The 22902-nt window shown below is 38.4% G+C and overlaps 1 protein-coding gene across 16 annotated transcripts in view; it reads left to right on the top strand.

Annotated features, from left to right (window-relative positions):
- Positions 1-1506: 1506 nt before the first annotated feature.
- The window catches only part of AIG1 (androgen induced 1), a 200822-nt gene continuing 179426 nt past the window's right edge, over positions 1507-22902 (top strand). For 15 of the 16 annotated variants that reach the window (XR_008557239.1, XM_054722151.1, XM_054722150.1 and 12 more), the window contains exon 1: positions 1507-1691. Coding sequence is in view for 15 of the 16 variants with exons in the window: in XM_054722151.1 (XP_054578126.1) it covers positions 1551-1691 (141 nt within the window). In the remaining variant the exon portion in view is untranslated. Of the gene's footprint in view, positions 1692-1817; positions 2239-22902 lie in introns of those variants that run through there. The other variant, XM_054722154.1, reaches the window with a different exon arrangement.

The raw sequence follows: 22902 nt of genomic DNA, 5'->3' as shown, positions 1-22902 counted from the left end.
AGAGAGAGAGAGAGAGAGAGATCGGTTGCCTTCAGGAGGTGCCCTGACAGGGAATCAAAGCTGAAACCTTTTGGTGTATGGGACAATGTTCCAACTAACTGAGCCACAGTGGCCAGGGAAGTAGGTCTACTTATAAGTTTTCTAATCTTATGAACATATGTCATGGACAAACAACTAAAAAAATAACCTCAACTTTTACATGAAGATAAAGCTATATAAATTGTCAATAATGAATAGTTTTAGGCTGGTAGAATCTTCTTGAAATTATCTTTTTTTTTTATGACATCATTTCTGTTAGCATAAGTATAAGGCCAATTTAAAAAATCTGCTGGCTTTCTTAATCCTTGATTGGAAAATTTCCAGCTAACATTTGTGAGTTGCAACTTTCTCTTTCTCTCTCACACTGGCTTTCCCTACCCCCTCCGTCCACAGGCTCTGACTCAGAGACTATTTGGAGAGGACACCTGCTTTAAATGGATCCACAGGAAATACCTGTGATGTCTTTTCATAATTTGCCCCTGCATCTGGTTGGCTGAAATGTGATCATGCTGCCCACAGACTGATGAAACTCCAATGTGACAACATTTACTGGAAGGCAAAGAGAATCCAGTTTATATTTATTTTCCTTCCATTAAGGCCTGGATGTGTAGCGTAGGAAGAAATAAATAAGCAAAAGGGCAAAACCAGTTTAACCCTGAGAAGATTAGTATTAAATTACACATACGGGTTTTACATCCTAATTCAGAATTTGTTTTTAAGCAGAATGCAATCTTGCAGCATAAACAGTTATCTGACACTTTTTTTTTAAAATAACGTTTTATCCATAAACCTCTTTGTCCAAAGTTCACAGTCTGTCTTCTTATGTATTAACAGGGTCTTTATAAACCTCCTGTGGAGAGTGCAGGGAAGTCTACCTACTGGGACAGAATTTATAAGGGAGTTCTACAGTGATGAATAGTGGTCTAACCCTAAAAATCCAGCTGGGTCCAAAATAAAGCAAGCCACTCCACCCGTGCTCAGGTTGACACCCCACGGTCACGCCTCCACCAAGCCCCCTATTTGTCCACAGGAACAACCACAAGGACCCGCGCAGAGGCCCCCCAGCTGGAACCCTGATCTACCCTGGGCTCCCCTCTTCCAGGCGGGGTTTCTGACCTCCCGCCCGCCCCGCTGTCGTCACCGGCAACGGTCCCCACAGCTCGGCGTGCCCTGGGGCACCCTCACCCCCACTCCTGGAACGCCTAGGGGGCGCCCCCGGCCGGGTCTCCAGGGACGGGGAACGCAGGCACAGAATGACGGAGATGACGACAGAGCTGACGCCACGCCGCCCTCGGCCCGGCCAACCGTGGTGCCCACGCGCCGCCCCGCCCGCGCAGGTTGCCCGGCGCCCGCGGTTGCCAAGGTCCCGCGGGGCGCGCCCCGCCCCGCCCCGCCCGCCCCGCCCCCCTGCCCGCCGCGCCGGGCTCCCCACCGCGCACCCCGCGCCTCCCTCCCTCCCTCCCTCCCTCCCTCCCTCCTTGCCGCCCGGCCAGCCCAGGCCTTTGGCGAACATGGCGCTTGTCCCCAGTCAGGTGCTGCGGGTGGCGATTCTGCTGTCCTACTGCTCTATCCTGTGCAACTACAAGGCCATCGAAATGCCCTCGCACCACACCTACGGAGGGAGCTGGAAATTCCTGACGTTCATAGATCTGGTAAGGCTGTCCTCTCCCCTCCCCCGCCCGCCCGCCCGGCACCTTAGCCTGAGTGGATCTGGGGGTGCCCGAGCACCTGTGCGCACGCGCCGCCAGCATCCACTCGGGTCCTCGCCTCTCCCCCAGCGATTGCGTCTGAAGGCCTGGCTGCGCCCACAGCAGCCCCTCGGTACCACCCCAGGTTACCTGGTTGCTGGGGCTCGCGTGGAGGTGGGGTGCAGCCAGGTGGTGGGCTATTCGGAGGGGAACACGGACCTGCTTCTAAGAGGTGACACGGAGAGATTCTCAACTTAATACATGGATTGGACGACCTTGATCATGAGGGGCCTCGGACCCATCCGCCCAAGGTGCTTTCCAGAGCACCCATCGTGGGATCAAGTTGCAGCGACTGTGGAAACTGGGTACTGTCGAATTACCTGGAGCTCCCTCTGCAAGGACCCAAATCCTCCACACAAAGGAGAGAAAGCGCCTAATAAAGTTGTCTTTTGCCCATTGTCGGTAATGTCCTTGCAACCATTTACCCAGAAACATTAGGGGAGAGAAAATTTCAAAATGCATTTCCAGTGTAAACTTAACACTCTTCGTATTTTCCTGTGTAAACATTTGCATTAGTTTGCATAAGCAGCTTCTCTTTTGGCACAATAGAATAGCCTTGGCAACTGCAGGGTTTTGTTTTTGTTTTGTTTTAATACGTACCTTATCCACTTCTGGCAATACAAGCACCAGAGAGTCAGAATGTGAACATAAGGGGGAGAATGGCGTGGCTGGAACCTAGGAACTTCAGAATGAAAGGTGGCTAACTTGCTCTCCCAGTACACACGAAAAGATGACGGAGCCCGGGCAGAGGGTTCAAACAAAAGCCACCAATGCTAAAGGCTACAGGAAACGTAGAACCAATTGCTGGGGAGGCCGAGGTTGGCTACACAAGCAAGATTGTCATCTCTATTGTTGACCCTTAGTGTTGATGAGAACTTGATACCTGCTTTAAGATATATCCAGAAAGGCTTGAGACCTTCAAAGAAATGTAGCCACAGGGTTGTGTTTAGAAAAACCACCTTCTATTTCTGTCACGTTAGATACATTCAGGGAGGAATTTAAGTTCCTTTCCCCGGCAGTCTCCAAATTGTGCTCGTACCCTGAAGCACCAAGACTTCCCACGGTTTCAAAGGTTTCATTTTTCACATCTTCAACTTCCATGTCTTTCTTGACATTGAGCTCTCTCTGAATATGTGTGATGCCTGCCAGTTGTTTTTTCTTGCTCCCCATTCATCCAAAGGATGAGCACATGACAAGGCTCTGTGATGGGTTTCTCTGTTCCTTTAAGCATTCAGAAGATAGATTAATTGTCACCAGGACTGTCTTTATATTTGATTGAAAAAGGAAATCATACTTGTTTTGACAGGAAGGTGTTTTGGGTTGATTGGCTCCTCAATGATGGTAGGCTCTGCCAATTATGCGATTTGGTATATTTGCCATAAATGGAATGAGTGAAATCTACAGCCCTGAGGTTCTGACAAATGTGTAGCAGAGCATTAGAAATCATGTCCCTTTTTAAAGTCTTTAAACTTATGTTAGAAATATTTAGATATCATTTAAAAATATGTACCCAGGTTTTCAGAATTCTTTTAGGGGCTATGTAAACAAAATTCCTCTTCAATTACTACAGTATCCCCTTCCTTACTCAGACCTTACCTCGAGTGGGCCCATTTTAGTGCCACCCAGGAGCAATGTTGAACTAAAACACTGTTGGAGACCCCCGCAGATCCGTAGGAACTATGAACAGCACTCAGAAGCACCTTTGCGTTAGATACAGTGTGGAGGGGAGCAGAGAAGAGGGTCAGCAGGTGAGAGGGATACACATTGACAGTGCTGGTTAGTCCATAAGAGATGACTGCTTCTCATATTAGCATTGCTTACTGTGTGTTCAAAAACAAGACTCACAAAAAACAATATACTTCTTATAACCTCTATGTGACAGGAAACTGTCGTACAGCCAGTTTGGCTCTACTTAAACTGTCACACAGTTTGTATTTTAACCTTTGGTGTTTGAACTTGTCTATTTTAAATAATGATCATCGCAAATACACTTTTGTCTATCAGAATTCAAACATAAATTCAAATTGGAAACTTTTACTTTGTTTCCTATTTAGATTCAGTTTGTATAGGGCCTTCAGCCATTCATTCAAATGTCTTACTCTCTGTGGTTCTGATTGAAATATAATAATTCTCTTTAATCAAGAGTTCTTGTGAGAAGGTATGTATAGAATATATTCACAGAAACACTCATGCAAAGTGATCTATATATTATATATACATATATATATACATATATATATATTAAGTAAAAATATATATATTTTGGGATTTATAGTCTTCAGAGTGTAAGCATTGTAAAGCTGTTAAAACAACCAACCTGTCAGTCCTTAGGAATGGCATTTGAGAAGATTAGGCTACTATAATTTACCCATTTAGCTTTTCATTTTTGTGTGTTAAAAAACAAACAAAGCTGAATAAACTTCATTGCTTAGTGCCTTGGACAACTTTAGCAATTCTAAGCTCATTAGAGCAATTTTGGAAGAGGGTTTAGCTTCTCAAAATGTTAAGGAAAGGGACCCTTTTCTTATCCACTGGGCTTGCAAGGAGTCTGCACATTCATCCTGGTGGCCACAGTCTGATTCCATGTTCCATGGCATCAGTTTACCAGGATGTAAGTCGGGAATCTCGGACTACATGTATGGAAGAGATGGTTATATGGCAGGAGCAGATGTTACATGGCAGTGGCAATTCCAGCTATATCCATATCTTCCTTTAAGTCATCCCAATAGAATCAAAGCTCATGGTTAAAAGCTGAACTTCTTTTCCCAAGAACTTCTTTTCCCATCATTAAAAAACTGTAAAAGAATGACAGTGCTTCAAGAAAAGTCAAATTAGTAAATGGAAATGCAACACTGTGGTGTGGTAGGCAGAATAATGGATCCCCAAAGATGACCATCTCTTAATCGCCAGAATCTATGACTATATTAGGTTACATGGCAAAGAAGAGTTAAGGTTGCTCATTAGCTGATGTTAAAATAGGGAGATTATCCTGGATTCTCCAGGTGGGCCCAAAGTAAATCACAAGGGTTTTTTAAAGTGGAGGGACGCAGAAGAGGAACCACTTGGAGGAAGATATGGTTGCTAAGAAAGTCACAGAGATGCAAGATGGTTGGCTTTGAAGATGAAGGAAGGGTCCAAGAGCCAAGGGATGTGTGAGTTGTCTAGAAGCTGGGAAGGACAAGGGAATAAATTCTCCCCGGGAGCCTCCAGAAGAAATATGGCCCTTCTGACACCTTGGTTTTAACCTGGTGAGACCCATTTTGGGCTTCTGCCCTGCAGAAAGGTAAAATAATGTGTGTTGTATAAGTCACTAAATAGATGGTAATTTGTTACAGCAGCAATAGAAAGCTAGTACATGTGACTTTATGTCCTCAGACCTAGAAAAGAAATTCTTACATGTTGTTGTATTTATGCAGTGACTCAGCTAGTTCTTTCTGTATACCAGGTAATTGGTTAATTTGAGCTTTAACCAAAGTATATGTTTTTTCCTACTGCATCTATGAAACTATGCAGAGGAGACATAAATGTAACAATGGGCAATATGAGAATCTATAAAAACTGAACAGCATTGGAAAAACTAGATCTTTGCTTTACTGTAAAGTATTTTGGAGACTATCACTATGCAACATGCTGTGCCAGGAGAAGCAATATCCTTAACTGGAAATACGCTGGAAAGAAAGAAAATTTAACTAACTGATGTTCAAATACCTCCTTACAGCTGATGAATTTTCTTCCAATGATGCAGATTCCTTCGCTGGTCACTAATTAAAGGATAAGTGCCCCTCCCCCAAAGTTATGTAACAATTGCCCCCAAAGATGATAAAAATGAGGAATCAAAATAAAACCAACATAAATAAGTTAAATGAAAAAGGCAGATGCATATTGAGGCCTCAAAGTAGTGCTGAAGTTATAATATGTATTTTTAAACATTTGAACAAATGGAAACTTTTTCTTACCAAATTTTCAATGAGCATTCTTTTCTTGCCCTATCTCCTCCTAAAACATTAAAAATAAAAGGGCTTTTTGAAATATATCAACCAGAACTTTATTCAAATGTATATGGTCGACTGTCTAACTAACACATGAGCCAGAATCAACTTCTCTGAAAAACATGAACTGGACATTTGTTACTAAAAATTTAATTACTATTGACATTGGATTTAGGAAATTTGATGTTTAAAGATTGAAACAGAAGACTGGCTGTCCCATTTGCTCTAGTTGGTGGTTCCCATTGTTTGGAGAGTTATCCCCTTGGGCTACATTTTACTCATTATTCTTCCTGCACTGACTTTTCATTTACGCATGCACAGAGGTTGTTAGGCACTGCCTCATGCCTCATCGAAGTGTGGTCTGGGGAACAAAGGTTCCACCTTTTCTGGGAGCCTGCTGGAAAGGTGGAACCTCAGGCTCACCCCAGACCTTCTGAATCAGAGTCTACACTTTAATAAGGTCATCTAATGTGATAAATGCTGCCCTAGGCCTCAGCATTTCTGTTTTGAAATTTAACATGGAATAGTTTATAGAACACAGCCATATATATATATATATATAGATCAATGAAAAAGGCAGATGCATGTTGAGGCCTCAAAGTAGTGCTGGAGTATAATAGGTATATTTAAACATTTGAACAAATGGAAACTTTTTCTTACCAAATTTTAGTATTGATCTACTATATAGATCAATATATTAATACTGCCTTCTATATTTAAAACATATCTAAACATATTTCAAAATACTTTGAAGGTGACTCTTACTGTGACATGATTAGAAACATGTTGTAAAAAAAAAAACAACTTAAAAATAAAAGGAAGAGAAAAATATGTATTAGGCAACAGGGATAGGTTAGTTATTGCCATTGTGAAACAAGTTTAGCTAAACTTTAGGGCAACCAACGTAAAAAAGAATACACATTTGATTACATTGTCCCTAGTGTTAGCATAAAGGAAGCGTAGCAATTTATCAGGGGAGAAAAAAAAAGTTATTTCCAAGCACTGACTTTTCAAGGTTGTTTATCACTCAGACTCATACAGAGAACATCGGGTAGCAAAGTAGTAATGCCTTTGTTTGGTTTTTAGCAGAACATATAGAAGTATTCTTATAGTTGACTAGAGGCACGATGCACCAAATTCACAAAAGAGTAGGCCTTCCTTCCCCCAGCTGCCGGCACCAGCTTCCCTCTGGCACCCGGACCTGGGCTTCCCTCACAGCCCCGGCTTCATCTGGAAGGTCATTCGGTCTAATTAGCATATTACGCTTTTATTATTATAGATGTTTCTTATATCATGCTTTTATGAAAGCCAAAGGCTTGGTCTTATATTTTGACTAGGTGAAGGCATTTTTGTAGAGGTTTAAGGTAATAGGACGTAGGCACTTGTTTTTGTTATCTAAATCTGTATTGCAAAAGAATTTAAGAAAACCAGAGTGCAAAGGATAAATAAGGGCTCAGATGTTGAAAAGCGTGGGGTGTTCAAAGATCAGGAAATGGTCAAGAATACTTGGAGGATACATTTTTTGCTTTCAGAGATGCTAAGAATTTTTGACATTTAAAAAATTGTTTAAAAGTTAGAACTACATAAGTATTCTAAATAATGCATTTGAGTTTGTCTTATATTTACTTATATACTTACTAGAGGCCCGGTGCAGGGATTCATGCACCAGTGGGGCCCCTAGGCCTGGCCTGTGGGGATCGGGCCAAAACCAGCTCTCTGACATCCCCCGAGGGGTCCCGGATTGCAAGAGGGTGCAGGCCAGGCCGAGGGATCCCACCAGTGCACGATTGGGGCCAGGGAGGGACCACGGAAGGGCTCCAGGGTGTGTCTGGCTCGTCTCACCCAGTCCCCATTGGCCAGACCCCAGCATCAAGCTAACCTACCAGTCGGAGCGTCTGCCCCCTGGTTGTCAGTGCGCGTCATAGTGACTGGTCAAATGGTCGGACACTTAGCATATTAGGCTTTTATTATATTGGACAATAAAATATTCTTGACACTAGTTCATGACTTAATTCTAAATAGGAAATAAAATATCTAGAAAAGAGATTCTCTATGTCATTTTATAACTGTGGTCATAAGTTTTGCCAGTTAAAACCACAGAATGCCACTTGAAGGCCAATAGTGCATTGAGTACTCAGTGAACAAAACGAGGTGTGACTCTCTTTGTTTATGCTTTATTTTGTTTGTTTTTGGATATTATACAATGAAGGTGAAACTTAAAAAAAAAAAACCAACATCATTTTTTTCTTAGTAGAATCATCTTTGACCCTGAACTGTGCACATAAACTTGAAGAATTAAATAATGTTTTTTCCTAACCTAGGGGAATAATTGTGAGTGTAATACTTTGCAAAGCACCCTGTTCACTTTCTCTGAAAGTGTTTCTTTTGAATCAAACATAAAATAGAGGCCTGGTTTTGTTAGAGTAGGGGATATAGTTAAGGATATAATCACCCATTCCCTTTCTTAGTTGCAACTGTTATTGAAATTACAGAAAGTCATCTGACCACTAGTTGAGGTCACTTCTTTTCCCATCGCTGCCATCCCCCATCTCTGGTATAACATTTAGCAAAATTGGTAGCTGCTCTTGAGGGTTTTCATTTGTTTCTCTGTGTTCCCCTGAAGTGTCATGTGTTTCTGTGGAACTGTGAACAATAGTACAATTTTCCATATTGAATCAGATATTCCTGTGAGCCAAGCATGCTTGGAAAAATCTTTCTGCTTAGGATTCCATAACAACAGAGCTTTCTTTTGTGTCTAGCAGCCTATGGCTAGACAGCAATGGGCCCATTTCTCACCTGCAGGGCAATCCTCCTGGAGTCCAGTGAGCACAGAGCTCCCTTTGAGTGCAGGGTATCCCTTGATCAGATCAATTCTGGAGCAAGATAGGGAATGTAGTTTCGATTGGCTTCATCAAGATAGACTGCTCAAGAATAACCAGAGAAAATGCTTGAATACTGTTTTGCATCTTGAGAAAATAGAACGTTTCTATTACAGTATTTTAGAAGCATGGAATTCTAAAAAGTCAGTAAGATAATGGTATAGCCCCTTCATATTGACTTAGATGTGTCAGGCTATTATTATTTAAACTTTTAATTTCACAAGCAATACATAGAATCATAGAAAATTTGTGCAGTATAGGAAACCATAGGGAAGAAAATACACTCCATCTTAATTTATCCCTAATTTTCTGTGCATCTCAGCATTTGAGTGCTTTCAGATGGTATTTAAATGGGAACTTTATATCCACACAGAAATACACATAGAGAGTCAGGCTGCAGTTATATATATGTGTATATGCATATATAGTCAGACTTAAAGTTATTTTTAAATTACAGAGAAGAATATCACTCAGAGATACCAATGTTAATATTTTGTTTTTTACCTTTTGAGCCATATATATTCTCTTTTTTAAAAAACAGAAGCTATATATATATATATATATATATATACATACATATATATATATGGTTTATAAAAATTAATTTTTAAATTAACATTCACAAAAATTAACTTTTTGGTGTATAGTTTATGAGTTTTGATAGATGCATAGACTCATGTAGCCACCACCCCAGTCACCTAAAGATATTCCTTCATGCTATCCCCTTATAGCAAACCCTCCCCTGAATCTTAGAAACCCTAGAATTGTTCTCTATCCCTATGTTTTGCCTTTTCTAGAAAAACATAACATACAGTATGTAGCATTTGAGTATGCCTCTTTGTGTTTAGCATAATGCATTTCAGATTCCTACATGCTGTTGTGTATCAATAGTTTGTTTCATTTTATTACTGAATAGTATTTTATTTTATTATTGAATCAACTTATGAATACCATGGAATACTTATCCACTCATAAGTTGAAGGGCATTTGAGTTTTTTCTAGTTTAGGGTAATTATAAAGCAGCAGCTATAAACATTTGCATACAAGCTCTTGCATGAACATGAGTTTTCATTTTTATTGGGATGTACCTAGGAGTGGGATTGCTTGGCTATATAACTGGATAAGAAACTGCCAAACTGTTTTCCAGTGTGGATGTGCCACATAGTATTGCCATCAGCAGTGTTTGAGAGTTCCAGTTGCTTTGAGTCTCATTAGTGTGGCATTGTCAATATTTTCTTCTAATTTAGCTATTATAATAACTGTGTGTTAGTATCTCATGGTGGTTCTAATTCGCATTTTACTGGTGACTATTGATGTTAAGGGTCTTTTTCTGTGCATTTTTATCATACATATCATATATTTGAGAAGTATCTGTTCCAATCTTTTGCCCATTAAAAAATTAGATTGTTTCTTAGGATTAAACGTTAAGAGTTTTTGTGTATGCCGAATGTAAGTTCTTTGTCAAATATGAGATTTGCAAACATTTTCTCCCTCGAATGGCATGTAATTTCTTTTGCAGAGCAAAAGTTTATCATTTTTATGACATCCAAATAACTATTTTTTCTTTTATGGAACATGCGTTAGATGTTTATTTAAGAATGTTTTGCCTAATCCAAGGTCAGAAAGAGTTTCTTCTCTGTTTCCTTTTAGAAGTTTTACTTCTTAGCCCTATGATCTTTTTCGAGTTAGTTCTTTAGGTATGGTGTGAGTGTCAAGTTGAGTCTTTTCCTTATATTTTTTTCCCCTTATAAGGATATGCAGTTGTTCCAGCACCATTTCTTGAAAGGACTATCCTGTCACAATTGCTTTGCACCTTTGTTAGAAATCAAGTGACTACATTGTGGGTCTATGTGGATTCTGTTCTGTTCTACTGGTGTGTCTGTCTCGTCACAAGTCCCACACTGTGTTGATTATTGAAGTTTATCATCAGTCTTGATTTTTTCAAAATTTATTAGGCTATTCCTAAATGCTTTGCTTCTGTTTAAATTTTTGACTACTCTTGTAAATATCTACAAATAATTCTACTGGGACTTCTGAGAGGAATTTCATTGAATCTACAAAATTATTGGGGAAAACTTGACATCTTAACATGTACTCTTCCAATCCATGAACATGATACATCTCTCCATTTATTTAGATCTTTGATACCTTTCATCGATGTTTTGTAGTTTCCAGCATATAGCTCCTGTACATATTTTGTTAAATGTATACCTGTTTTGTTTTTATTAGTGTTATTATAAATGGTATTTTTAAAATTAGCCTTTTATTAAATCTTTTATATTTCACATTTTTATTGAGTTAATTGTAGATTGACATTAGTTGTATAACATAATGCAGAGAGATTATGTGTAGCTTTACTCAGTTTTCCCCAGTGGTAACATCCTGTATAACTGCATCATAATATCACAACCAGGACATGGATCTTGAAACAGTCAAGACACAGAACAGTTACATCACCACAAGGGACCTCATGCAGCATTTTTATGGTCACACCTACTTTCTCCCTTAGTCCCATCCCTGGCCCGTGTCAGCCATTACTTTGTTCTCTATGATTTTGTCATTTCAATATTAATATATGAATTGGATCATATAAATGTGTCTTTGGGGATTGGCTTTTTACTCAGAATAATTCCCTGGAGATTCATCCAAGTTGTTTCATATGTTGATGGCTTGTTCCTTTTAATGCTAAGTGGCATTTCATGGTATGCTTGCAACACAGTTTGTTTAACCAGTCACCCATTAAAGGATATCTGGCTAAATTAGCTTTTCCTAACCATTATATGCTTTTATCATTGGTCAGTTTCAAAGGTAAATTCCAATCTTGGGTAGGCCTCTCTAGAGTGACTAGTAAATTATTTTAAAGATCTCATACAATCAAACTGCCCTTCTTTGCTCTTAAATTGCGATTTTAAATAGCATAGAATAAAAAAAGAACTTGTGTTATTGTAACTGTAAATAAGACTTAAGCTTGATACCTCAGAATGTGAATTCCCTTGGGCCAAGATTTCATTTATGTGCGTACTACCACAGTGCCATGCTGGTACAGATAGTTAAAAGATAAGTATATGATAATAATTGATAATGACTTCTCTGTCTTCAAAGTTAATAATAAAGAATAAAATATCTTTTGATCTAGACATGGATCTCTATCAAATATAAGTTAGAAGTCAATAGAAGTGTATCAAAGACATTGCAATACCATTGCATTTGCTTTATTCCTATTTCGCATTTTACTGAATGGCAACTTAACATTATAGCTTAAAATTATTTTTTATTCTAATACATTTAATGTTTCCACATGTTAACACAAGTTAAACTCATAACTTCACTGTAATAACCACAATCTGAACCAATTTGTGTTTGCCACAGAAAGCCATTATGATGTGATCTACTTTGATATTTTAAAAATTGCCATTAGTGTCCTTAGGCACAAATAGAAAGGGGCCAGCACTCTACCAGAAGATCTAAACTGTAAAGGAAAAGAGATTAAAAAAAAAAAAAAAAAGAATGCCAACAGATGTAACCTTCCTGTTTTTTGCTGAAATGGGGCTTGCTCTGTTAATTTGTAGTGGGAGGATTTCCCCAATCTTTATGCCTTCCTCATTTCCTCATTTTTTAAAACCAAGATTTGTGGTCCAACATTATAAACACACCCTTGCATATCCTCAATTACCATATCCCTTTTGCCTTCAGTTTTACCCAGCTAGAAAATCTGTACTCCTGATTAAACCCGACTACCTGCCTACGCATGTCTGCACCTGAGCAGCTGAGTACTATTTAAAAAATCACAGAAGCATGCCATTGGGTCTTGCTTGATCTGTATGACCACAAATATCAAGCGGGCCCTCAGTACTGCCAACAATGTATTACAGTCCCTAGTCAATTGAAAATCCTATTCTCACAAATGTTGTATTTCCCTCTGTCCTCAAACTTGGTCATCCCTTCCCTGATTCTCTCAGTGCTCACTCAGAGAACAATCTTCATATTGGCCAAAGCACATAATGAACTTGCTACTTGTTTCAATAAGAAAACAAAAGCAATCAGGAGAGACTTCTACATTCTCCCATTATCACGTCTACCAACCTACCTTCAAGTGAAGCTGTACTCCATGTTCCCTCCTGTTACGATGGATGAACTGTCTGTTCTTCTAAGGACAACTCTTCTGTGTGCACATTCAACAACCTCTAACCTACCTGAGTATTCCGTTACTGAAATTATCCCCCCTTCACTCCTGTATAATTTTCCATTTCTATTGCTTCATTTCCATCAGTCTACAAACATACTATGCTGTATCTCATCATACACAAAACAAAATAAAATTTATCTTGATCTTGAGTCTTTTAGTGCCACTCTATTTTTCTTAATCTATTTTCAGCAAAGCTCTTAAAAGAACTGTCTACACATCTAGTTTCCACTTCCTCTTCTCCCATTCTCTCTTAAACCCACTGCTGAAAGAGCTATAATTAAGGCCATCAGTCACCACTACACTGACAGATATAATGGCCAATTTTAAGTCTTTATTTAACTCAAACTCTCAGGAATATTTGATCCAGTTGGTCACTTTCTGTTTCTTGAAATACTTACTTAAACTTGGCTTCTGGGAAAATATGCTCTCCTGACTTTCCTCCTACTTTTCTGGCTGTTTCTTCTTAGTTTCCCTTTCCAGTTTCTCTTCCTCTTCTTAACCTCTCAATATCAAATGTCCAGAAATCAGTTCTAGATCATCTTCCCTTCATAGTCTACATTCATGCACTTGGGGATCTCACCTAGCATCAGGGTTTTCAGTATATTCTATGTGAGATGGTCCTCCAGATTTAAATCTGGAGTCCCAATCTTTCCTGAGTTCCATATTCCTTTATCCAACTGCCTGCTTTGTCTCTGCTTAGAGGGTTAATATGTATTTCAAACTTGTGCTCAAAATCAATGTTCTTGGTTTTACCTCCCAAACCTGCTTCTACCTCATTATTCTCTATCTCAATAAATACCACCATTGTCCAGGACTGCAGTGTAGTACAAATCCAAGGTTCATTGTTTAGATGGGTCAATTGACTTTTTATTTGAATCTTCTATTAATTTTTTTAATGTGCATCTCATTTGTTTGAAATGGACTAAGTACTGCAAACAATTTGGCAACTGTACCTAACTCTTGAAATTTTCAGCCTCTCTACAGATCTACTATATTAATTACATTGTGAAAATGATCAACTAATATCTCTTTGAGAAATTGTCGAAGATCAGAGAATAGCCTTCATAATGGCCAGAGAACATAATGCACAAAAGAAAAACAAAACAAAACACGAAAAACTCTTTTAACCAGTTTCAGGTCTCGGAGAAATTTCAGCAAAGGCTTTTTTTAAAAATTAGTTTTTACCTAGCATTTAGGAGAGTAACCTCAAATTATATTTTGATTCTACCAAAGATGGTCATATTTGGATTTGATTAGCAAGTGGTAAATATCGTGTAGAAAATCCACATGAATTGGCCCCCCAAAAAACTCCTGGAACTAATAAGTGGTTATAACAAGGGTGTAGGATACAGTCACTTTCCTATATATCAACAATGAAAAGATGGAATTTGAAATTAAAAACACAATACAATTTACATTAGAAACCCCCCCCCCCACCAATGAAATACTTAGGTATAAACCTAACAAAATATGTACAACATACATATGAGGAAAACTATAAAACTCTGATGAACAAGAATAAGGAAGAATCAATAAATGGAGATATATTCCATGTTCCTGGATAAAAAGACTTAATATTATCAAAATGTCAGTTCTTCCCAACTTGATCTATAGATTCAATGCAATCCCAATAAAAATTCCAGAAAGTTATTTTGTGGATAGCAAAACACAGGTTCTAAAGTTTTTATGGAGAGGAAAAACAACAACAATAACAAACAAAAAACCCCCCCACAGAATTGTTAACAAAATATTGAAGAACAAAGTTGGATGATTGACATACCTGACTTCAAGACTTACTAAAAAGCTACAGTAATGAAGACAGTGTAGTATTGGTATATGAGTAGAAAAATAGATCAGTAGAAAATAATAGAGAGACAAGAAATAGACCTAAATAAATACAACTGATCTTTGACAAAGGAGCAAAGACAAGTGAATGGAGCAAAGATAGTTTTTTCAGCAAATGCACTGGAACAACTGGGCATCCACATGCAAAAAAATGAATCTAGACACAGACTTATAACCTTCACAAAAATTAACTCAAACTTAGAAGATTACATAAGAGAAAACATAGTTGACCTTGGGTCTGGCAATGACTTTTTAGATACAACACCAAAAGCTTGAACCATGAAAGAAATAATTGATTAGCTGGACTCTATTAAGATGAAAAACTTATGCTCTAAGAAAGACAATGTCAAGATAATGGGGAAAATGAACCACAGACTTGTAGAAAATAATTGCAGAAGATATACTGATAAAGGACTGTAATCCAAAATATGCAAAGAACTCTTAAAACTAAAAAATAAAGTGATTTAAAAATGGGTCAAAGACCTTAACAGATACCTCACTAAAGAAAATATGTAAATGAAAAGCAAGTAAGCATATGAAAAGATTCCCCACATCATATGTCATCAGGAAAATGCAAGACAACAAAATACCACTATACACCTATTAGAATGGCCAAAATCCAAAACACTGATAACACCAAATGCTGGCAAGGCTATGGAGCAACAGGAACTCTCATTCATTTCTGAAAGTGGTTCAGCTACTTTGAAAGACAGTTTGGCTATTTCTTACAAAATTAAAAATATTCTTGCCATACAACCTAGCATTTTTTTTTATCCAAAGACAGTGAAAACATGTGTTCACACCAAAACCTGCACACAGAAATTTATAGAAGCTTTATTTGTAATTGCCAAAATTTGAAAGCAACCACGGTGTCCTTCAGTTGGTGAATGAATAAATAAACTGTGGTACATTCAGACAATGGATATTAGCACTAAAAAGAAATGAGCTATCAAGCCATAAAAAGACATGGAGAAATATTTTTAAATTAAATTTATTGGGGTGACAGTGGTCAATAGGATCATACAAGTTTCAAGTGTACACTCCATGATACCAAATCTGTATATTGCACTGTGGGCCTACCACCCAAAGTCAAACAATGCTCCATCACCATGTATTAGGCTCTCTCCCCAACTCCCACCACTTACTACCCCCTTTCTTCTGATAACCACCACACTGTTGTCTGTGTCCATGAGTTTCAGTTTTATATTCCACATATGAGTGAACATGTAGTTCTTAGCATTTTCTAACTGATTTTTTTCACTTAACATAATATTCTCAAGGTCCATCCATATTGTCACAAATGGCAGCATCTCATCTTTCTTCATGCCTGAGTAATAGTTCATCATATGTATGTATCCCATCTTCTTAAATGCATATTACTAGGTGAAAGAAGTCAATCTGAAAAGGCTACATGATTCCAACTACAGGACATTTTGGAGAAGGCAAAACTATGGAGAGAATAAAAAGATCAGTGGTTGCCCAGGGTTGGAGGCAGGGGGAGGGATGAATAAGTAGAGCATAAATGATTTTTAGGGCAATTAAAATAGTCTATATGATACTTTAATAATGGATGCATGTCATTATACATCTATCCAAATCCATAGAATGCACATCATCAAGAGGGAACCTTAGTGTAAATTATGGCCTTTGGGTGATTCTTCCATGTCAATGTAAGTGTATCGGTTGTAACAAATGTACCACCACTCTGGTGGGGATGTTGATAATGGAGAGACTGTACTGTGGGCCAGGGAGTATATGGGAAATCTCTGTACCATCTCCTCAATTGTGCTATGAACCAAAAGTGCTCTAAAATATTAAATCTTAATAAAAAATAATGGTAAATATCAAAGAACTGAAAGCACATTATTAGCTCTTTTTATATGCTCTTATACTACAGCTAACTTCATAAACTTTTCAGTCAGGAATACTGCAAAGATCAAAGAACTTTCAAAGGGATTTCTAATTAACAGTAAATATAAGTTACTCTCTGCATAATCCAGGTTTGCTATGTCCTATTCTATAAAGTGGTCCATAGTTTAAGCAAGATCGAGACGTTTCAGAAGTCCATCATGGAAAAAATGATAAACCCAAAAGAGTATAATTGATATGTGCCTAAGGTATTAACATATTTATAAAATTTATTTTACTAGTACTGTTGCTTTTTATATCATGTTATTTTCCCATCTCATATTTCTGCCTTCTGCTGAAGGTAGCTGCCATTCTGAATTTTGTGTTTATCTTACCCTTTAAAAAAAAATAGTATGTACTCCTAAACAATGTATTGTGTTGGTTAGTTTTACTTGATTAGGGCCTTCATAAAAATGGTATCATTATGAGGCTTTCTTTATCTAAATAGAAATAGCATGCTTAAGTAGGGTAAACTTGACAATACAATGAGCCATTGTGATATTGTTTACATGCCTGTGTTTCTTACTGCCTTCAGTACTGTGTAATTTAGTCTTGCAACTGATTATCCAATTAGGAATTGGAAGGGTGAGATGTAAATGTTACTGTCTAACTGACAGGATGATTTATTAGAAGTGTATCTTTGTGGAATTTCACCTGCTTTGTTGTTTGGGAGGCCCAGTGTCAAACCAAAACATATGTGTTGATGGCAGACCTGTGGCCAGCTTTTTAAGAAATTTCAGCCAAAGTTGAATTCCATTCAAGTACAATTTTGGGTTATTCAGCCAGTGGGGTCGTACTGATTTTAAAATGTATTTATCTTTTTTATAGCTTCGATCAGCATTGTTGAAACTTTCAACACACATGGATATAATACAGGGGCCCTGGTGCCACCCACTATTATAGTAACTCAGTTTTTGCCACTGCTTGTGATAGTACTTTCTGTTCTTCCAATGTCAGCTGCCAAGTGGATTCTCTGAACCACAGATTTACATGCAGATGCCTTTCCTCTGCGCTTCAATATGGCTTATCGATCTAGGTTGTTTACTTTAGTCTCTGAGGTAGCTGGAGTTCTGTTTTTATTAGAAATATATTTTTATTTTAGTATTTTTGTCTCCATGTGATTTTCATAGAAAGTGCTATCAATTATTTTTATAAAGAAAGCAGAAAAAGAGTAACTGCCTGGGCGATGTCACTCAGTGATTGAGCATTGACCTATGAACCTGGAAGTTACAGTTCGATTCCCAGTCAGGGCACATGTCCAGGTTGTGGGCTCAGTCCCCAGCATGGGATGTGCAGGAGGCAGCTGATCAATGATTCTGTCTCATCATTGATGTTTCTGTCTCTCTCTCCCTCTCCCTTCCTCTCTGAAATAATATATATTATTATATTAAGAGAAACTGACATTGGGCCATAATTTTAATATACAAAATGAAATAAACATTGATTTACTTTAGGAAATAATAAAAGTCAATATTATGAAAACTGGTAGTTAAAGCTAATTTTAAAAGTGCTCCCTTAGTATTCTGCTTTGTCTTTATTCCCCTTGTTTTAAAAGGCAAGTGAAATATACATACCACATAAAAATTTTATAAGATGATAATGGGGAATACATACTTAAAGTTTATTGCCTTAAATAATTAATTATGCTTATTGTTATAAAAGTTTGAATTTCATTTTGTATCATCTTTGTATGTATATCAGAAGTTTTTATATTTCTTTCAACTCTTCTTTCTTATACTGATGATAAACTGCTCTAAATAGTAGGCAGTGTGTAAGTTTATAAAAGTGAGATGTCAGGTTACTGGCTTTTATCCTTCCAGTTTCTATTTTGGGGGAACAGGTAAGAAAATATGATAGTGAGATAGCTCACATAGAGGCATCTTGGAAGCCAATGAACCCGATGCTCAAAAAAATACTAGCGAGCACATTCCATCAATTAAAGAACAAGTAGCCTGCCGTGGTGGTACCTATCAATTATTCACAGCATCGTATGAATTATTCTAACTATGCAATCACAATGTTTGCCTTCTACTATCTTAGCTTAGTTTCTGGGAAACTATTGGTTAGAGAAAAGAAGAGCAAGTTGGAAGGGTTGGGGAGAGGAAGACGATCCTTAAGAGTGTGGATTTCTTCTAGAATAGCACTTGAATTAGGTAGCGGTCTTTGGGGACTGGAGACTGTTGGAGGACAGCATAGAGGTGAGGCCCTGAAAATCGAACTGCTTGTCCGACTTAGTCTTGCAACTGATTATCCAATTAGGAGTTTGAAGGGTGAGATGTAAATGTTACTATGATCACCATAGAAACCACTGCTGTGGCTCCTGAATTAATGTCTGAGTACACATTTTCAGGCAGAAGACTGATTTAAAACATCCATGAGATGTTAAATGGAAATGTCATTACTTCAGGATTCTTCAGATATTTTTTTCAAGACCATGGACAGAACATACCTGGTGGGAGATAATAGTAATTGTTCATCATTGCATTCATTTTAACATCCTGAACTCTGCATGTAAGAGTGTCCTAGATAAAATAATAGTGCTTGATATTATTTCTCATCACCACCATGCACCTTTACTTTTTGTTTAGTTAACAGATATCTGACTTAATAAAATACAAAAGTTCGTTTTGAGCAGAGACGGAAGTAGATATGTCAAAGTGGTCATTTATTTTGTCATCAAAGCTAAAAGCAAACTAAAACAAAGAAACAAATAAAACTTTATACATTGGACTGACACGTTATTTTATTTTTTATATTATTCCCAAATCCTGAAGATTTATTTATACATTAGGCACAAATGCCTAGTATACATATATGCCTTAGGGCCTGTAAGCAGTGAATCTGTTCTTTCACAAATTGTCATTGAATTATACATTTAAAATCAGCCCAAAGACAATGAAAAAATAGTCATTTTTATTAGTTGACTTGTTTATGCAACAAAGACATTCTTAATACTTACTATGTACCACTCTGTTAGGTTATGATACTACAACGACAAGTAATATACTCATTGAGGTATCATTTGTGGCATTGACAGGGTAAATGTGATAAATGCACAAGTTTTCTAAAGTGAGCTACTGAACGTCCTTCTGCCTGGTACCTTCTAATCCAAAATTATTCACGAAAGGAGAATTACTAAAGCCTTGGAAGAGGTTTAGTCATTAGCCAGGATTCTTCTGTGTAACTGAGTGAAAAGTACTTGCCCCATCAAAACATTTTTGCCTTCATTTTCTGCCCTAAATGGATGGACTCAACAGTATTCCTGTCCGTTGTTGTTGCTGCTGGTGGTGGTGATGATAGTGGTGGGGATGGTGGAAAGGGATTTCTGTATTTACTTTTTATTTATTTTTAATTTCTTTATTGATTAAGGTATCACATATTTGTCCTCATCCCCCCATTCCCATCCCAAACCCCTCCCCACGCATGCCCCCACCCCCCTGTTGTCCGTGACCAGTGGTTAGGCTTATATGCATGCATACAAGTCCTTTGGTTGATCTCTCCCCCTTACCCCCACCCTCCCCTACCTTCCCTCTGAGGTTTGACAGTCTGATCGATGCTTCCCAGGCTCCAGGCTCCGGGTCTGTATTTATTTTAACCAACCCCAGAGGTATTCCCCAGAAGCCATGTAATTAACAGATGTGGACGTGAAAGGTGACCTATGCTGGTTTTTGAGAATCCTCTGCATTGCCTTTCTAGTGCTTCCTTAAGACTCTTTTTAATTTAAGAGTCTTACAACTGATCATTCCATGGAAACAGATAAGACACTAAAATAAAAAATACTAACATTGAAAAGTTACGGTGCTTACAGCCTGAAAGGAGAGAGGCCTTTGGCTTGTTACTACTCCAATCCCTTCACAGTAGGAAATAAAGGGCTCTTAATTCTGAGGGTGGCGTTTCCTTCTAACCTCATTTCAGTGGAGAGACTCTTTCCTCCGTGAGAGCCCCTCTTTCCAACCTGAAGATGCCATCTACCCGAGAGGACTGGTTCTTTGTCTCAACTGGACACTTTGTGGCTCTGAAGACTTCTGGGTGTGTGACATTTGGTTCATAAAGCCCTCTGTGCCTTTCCCAGGCGTGAGCTGTTCTGTTTTTGTTATGTTTTTCCGTGCTGGGTCAGAGAAACCATAGAAGCCATAGAATGTCCTGAGTGTGCTATAGACTGTAGGCCTGGAACTAAATGCTGGAAGTAGGGACTTGCATCCTGGGCAGAAAACGTCATATTAGCAGTTTAACTAGGCTAAGATAGGACTGTCACTGTGCCCATCAGCTCATTGCCATATTCTACATTTTCACAAAATTTTGTTTAAAATAAGAGCAACCTGGCACAGGTCAATGAGAACATTGCAGAATCCTGTGGGTGTGGTCAAGCAAGGGTATTATGAATAGTTAATGAAGGCCCCAGGCAAAGAAAGCCAGACAAGCCAAAGAAATTTCACCAAGAGAACTTGGGAGACAACAGTAAGAGTGGGAGGTACTGAGGCAGCATTTGAGGGGAAAAGGCAGAACCCTGCTGGCTTTCAGGAGGGAGGTGTGAGTAATCTTCAAGATGGGGCTGCAGACAAACCAACATGGGGTGAGCAAATAGAGCATAGATCTTCAGAGAAGAAAAATCATGAAGTTCAGAAATGTATTGTGTATCATAATTTTAATATCACTTACATCCTTAAGTCTAAAATATTTGCCGAGGAGTATGATAGCTGGAATGCTTCCTCAAGTTGACTATAAACATTATGAAGTGTAGGTTTTACTGAGAGAAAAAAGTGTCAAATGATACCAGTGTTTTTCCCACAGCTCCAGAAAAAAAGTGTCCACCAACACAATCCAATCCTTGAATTGGCAATACAAGTGAAATGGATCGTTTTCTGTATTACGGAGTTCTCAGATTTGTTTTGTGTGTTTTTTAAACTTGGTAGTCTGATTCTGACCTAGGGCTTTGTGTTGGAAGGTAAGTAGAAGGCAAGGACTTTCACACAGCTCTTGTGTACACTCAGTTGCAGTAGCTCCCATTCATTAAGATTTTAGCTCTGATATTATTTAGCCAATGGGACAGAGGATAGGAACGGGGGACCAACTTTGGGAAACAGGTGGTAGGAATGGATGCCATTGAGGAAATGGTGGCTTTTCTGTAAGTATTCCCCAATGTCTGGTGAGTGATTACAGTGAGGTTGAATACCTTTCATTCTGTATTGTTATGGATTGAATTGTGTGCCCCCTACATTTTTATGTCAAAAACCTAAAGCAAAAGGGGAAAATTGGCACAGACACACACAGGGAGAACATATGTGCAGATGGAGGCAGAGATTGGGGTGATGCTTCTGCAAGCCAAGAAATGCCCAAGATTGACAGCAAAGCACCAAAAGCTGGGGAGAGGCCTGGGACAGATTTCCCCTCACCGCCCTCAGAAGGAGGAACCAATCTGCCGATACCTGGATCTCACCTTCTGGCCTCCAGAACTGTGATGTCTCACAATATATTTCTGTTGCTTAAGTTCAGTTGGTGGTAGTAAAAAATGAATACATGTATTATCTGCATTTCTTGTCTGTCTCACCACTTCACTCTGCATTCAGTGAGGTCATTTCTGAATCCTCAATACTTAACACAGTGTCCAGAACACTTAGGAGGGCCCCCAAAATATGTATGGAATAAGTAACTAAATATGTTGACTTCTACGAATAAACATTTGGCGCTCTCTCAATTGGGAAAGCATGTATTCTATTTTCCCAATTCTCAAACGTATTCTAGTTTAGTGATTTTGACCCTGATTTAGGTTCAGGGTGGCTTCCCTTGATTACTTCTTCTCCCCAGGTCCTGCCACTGCACCTTGTTCAGGTATTTCTATATTTAAAAATGTAAACATAATGACGTCCATAGTGTCTACAGATAAGTGAAATTTTTATACCACTCTTCTAGGGAAGCTGTCATTTACCATAAAACTGGTATAGGTTGAATCAAACATTTAGTTAAGATTTTCCTAAGGGGGGAAAAAGCAAATTTTTTTATTGATGGACAAAGTCAATGATTCATTTTAATGTAAAGATGCCTACTCATTGTAGGAATGTGTCTTGAATAAATAAAGCAAGTAAGTGGACAATTTATTTAGACCAAGCAAAGGGATAGCTTATCCAAAACATTCCCTAGACACAGGTATCTATCATCTGGATTGTGGAAACTAGCGATAGAAAATTATATGGACTTGCCCTCACCCCCCACCCCTCAGTGTCTTGCATCTATTGGTTGTGCTTATATGCAGGCATACAAGTTCTTTGGTTGATCTTTTAACACCCCCCTCCCCCCCGCAACCCTCCCCT

Source organism: Eptesicus fuscus, chromosome 10, assembly GCF_027574615.1.
Source record: "Eptesicus fuscus isolate TK198812 chromosome 10, DD_ASM_mEF_20220401, whole genome shotgun sequence".
In the NCBI taxonomy this organism is placed as follows: Eukaryota; Metazoa; Chordata; class Mammalia; order Chiroptera; family Vespertilionidae; genus Eptesicus; species Eptesicus fuscus.
This window is presented reverse-complemented; position numbering and strand designations above follow the sequence as displayed.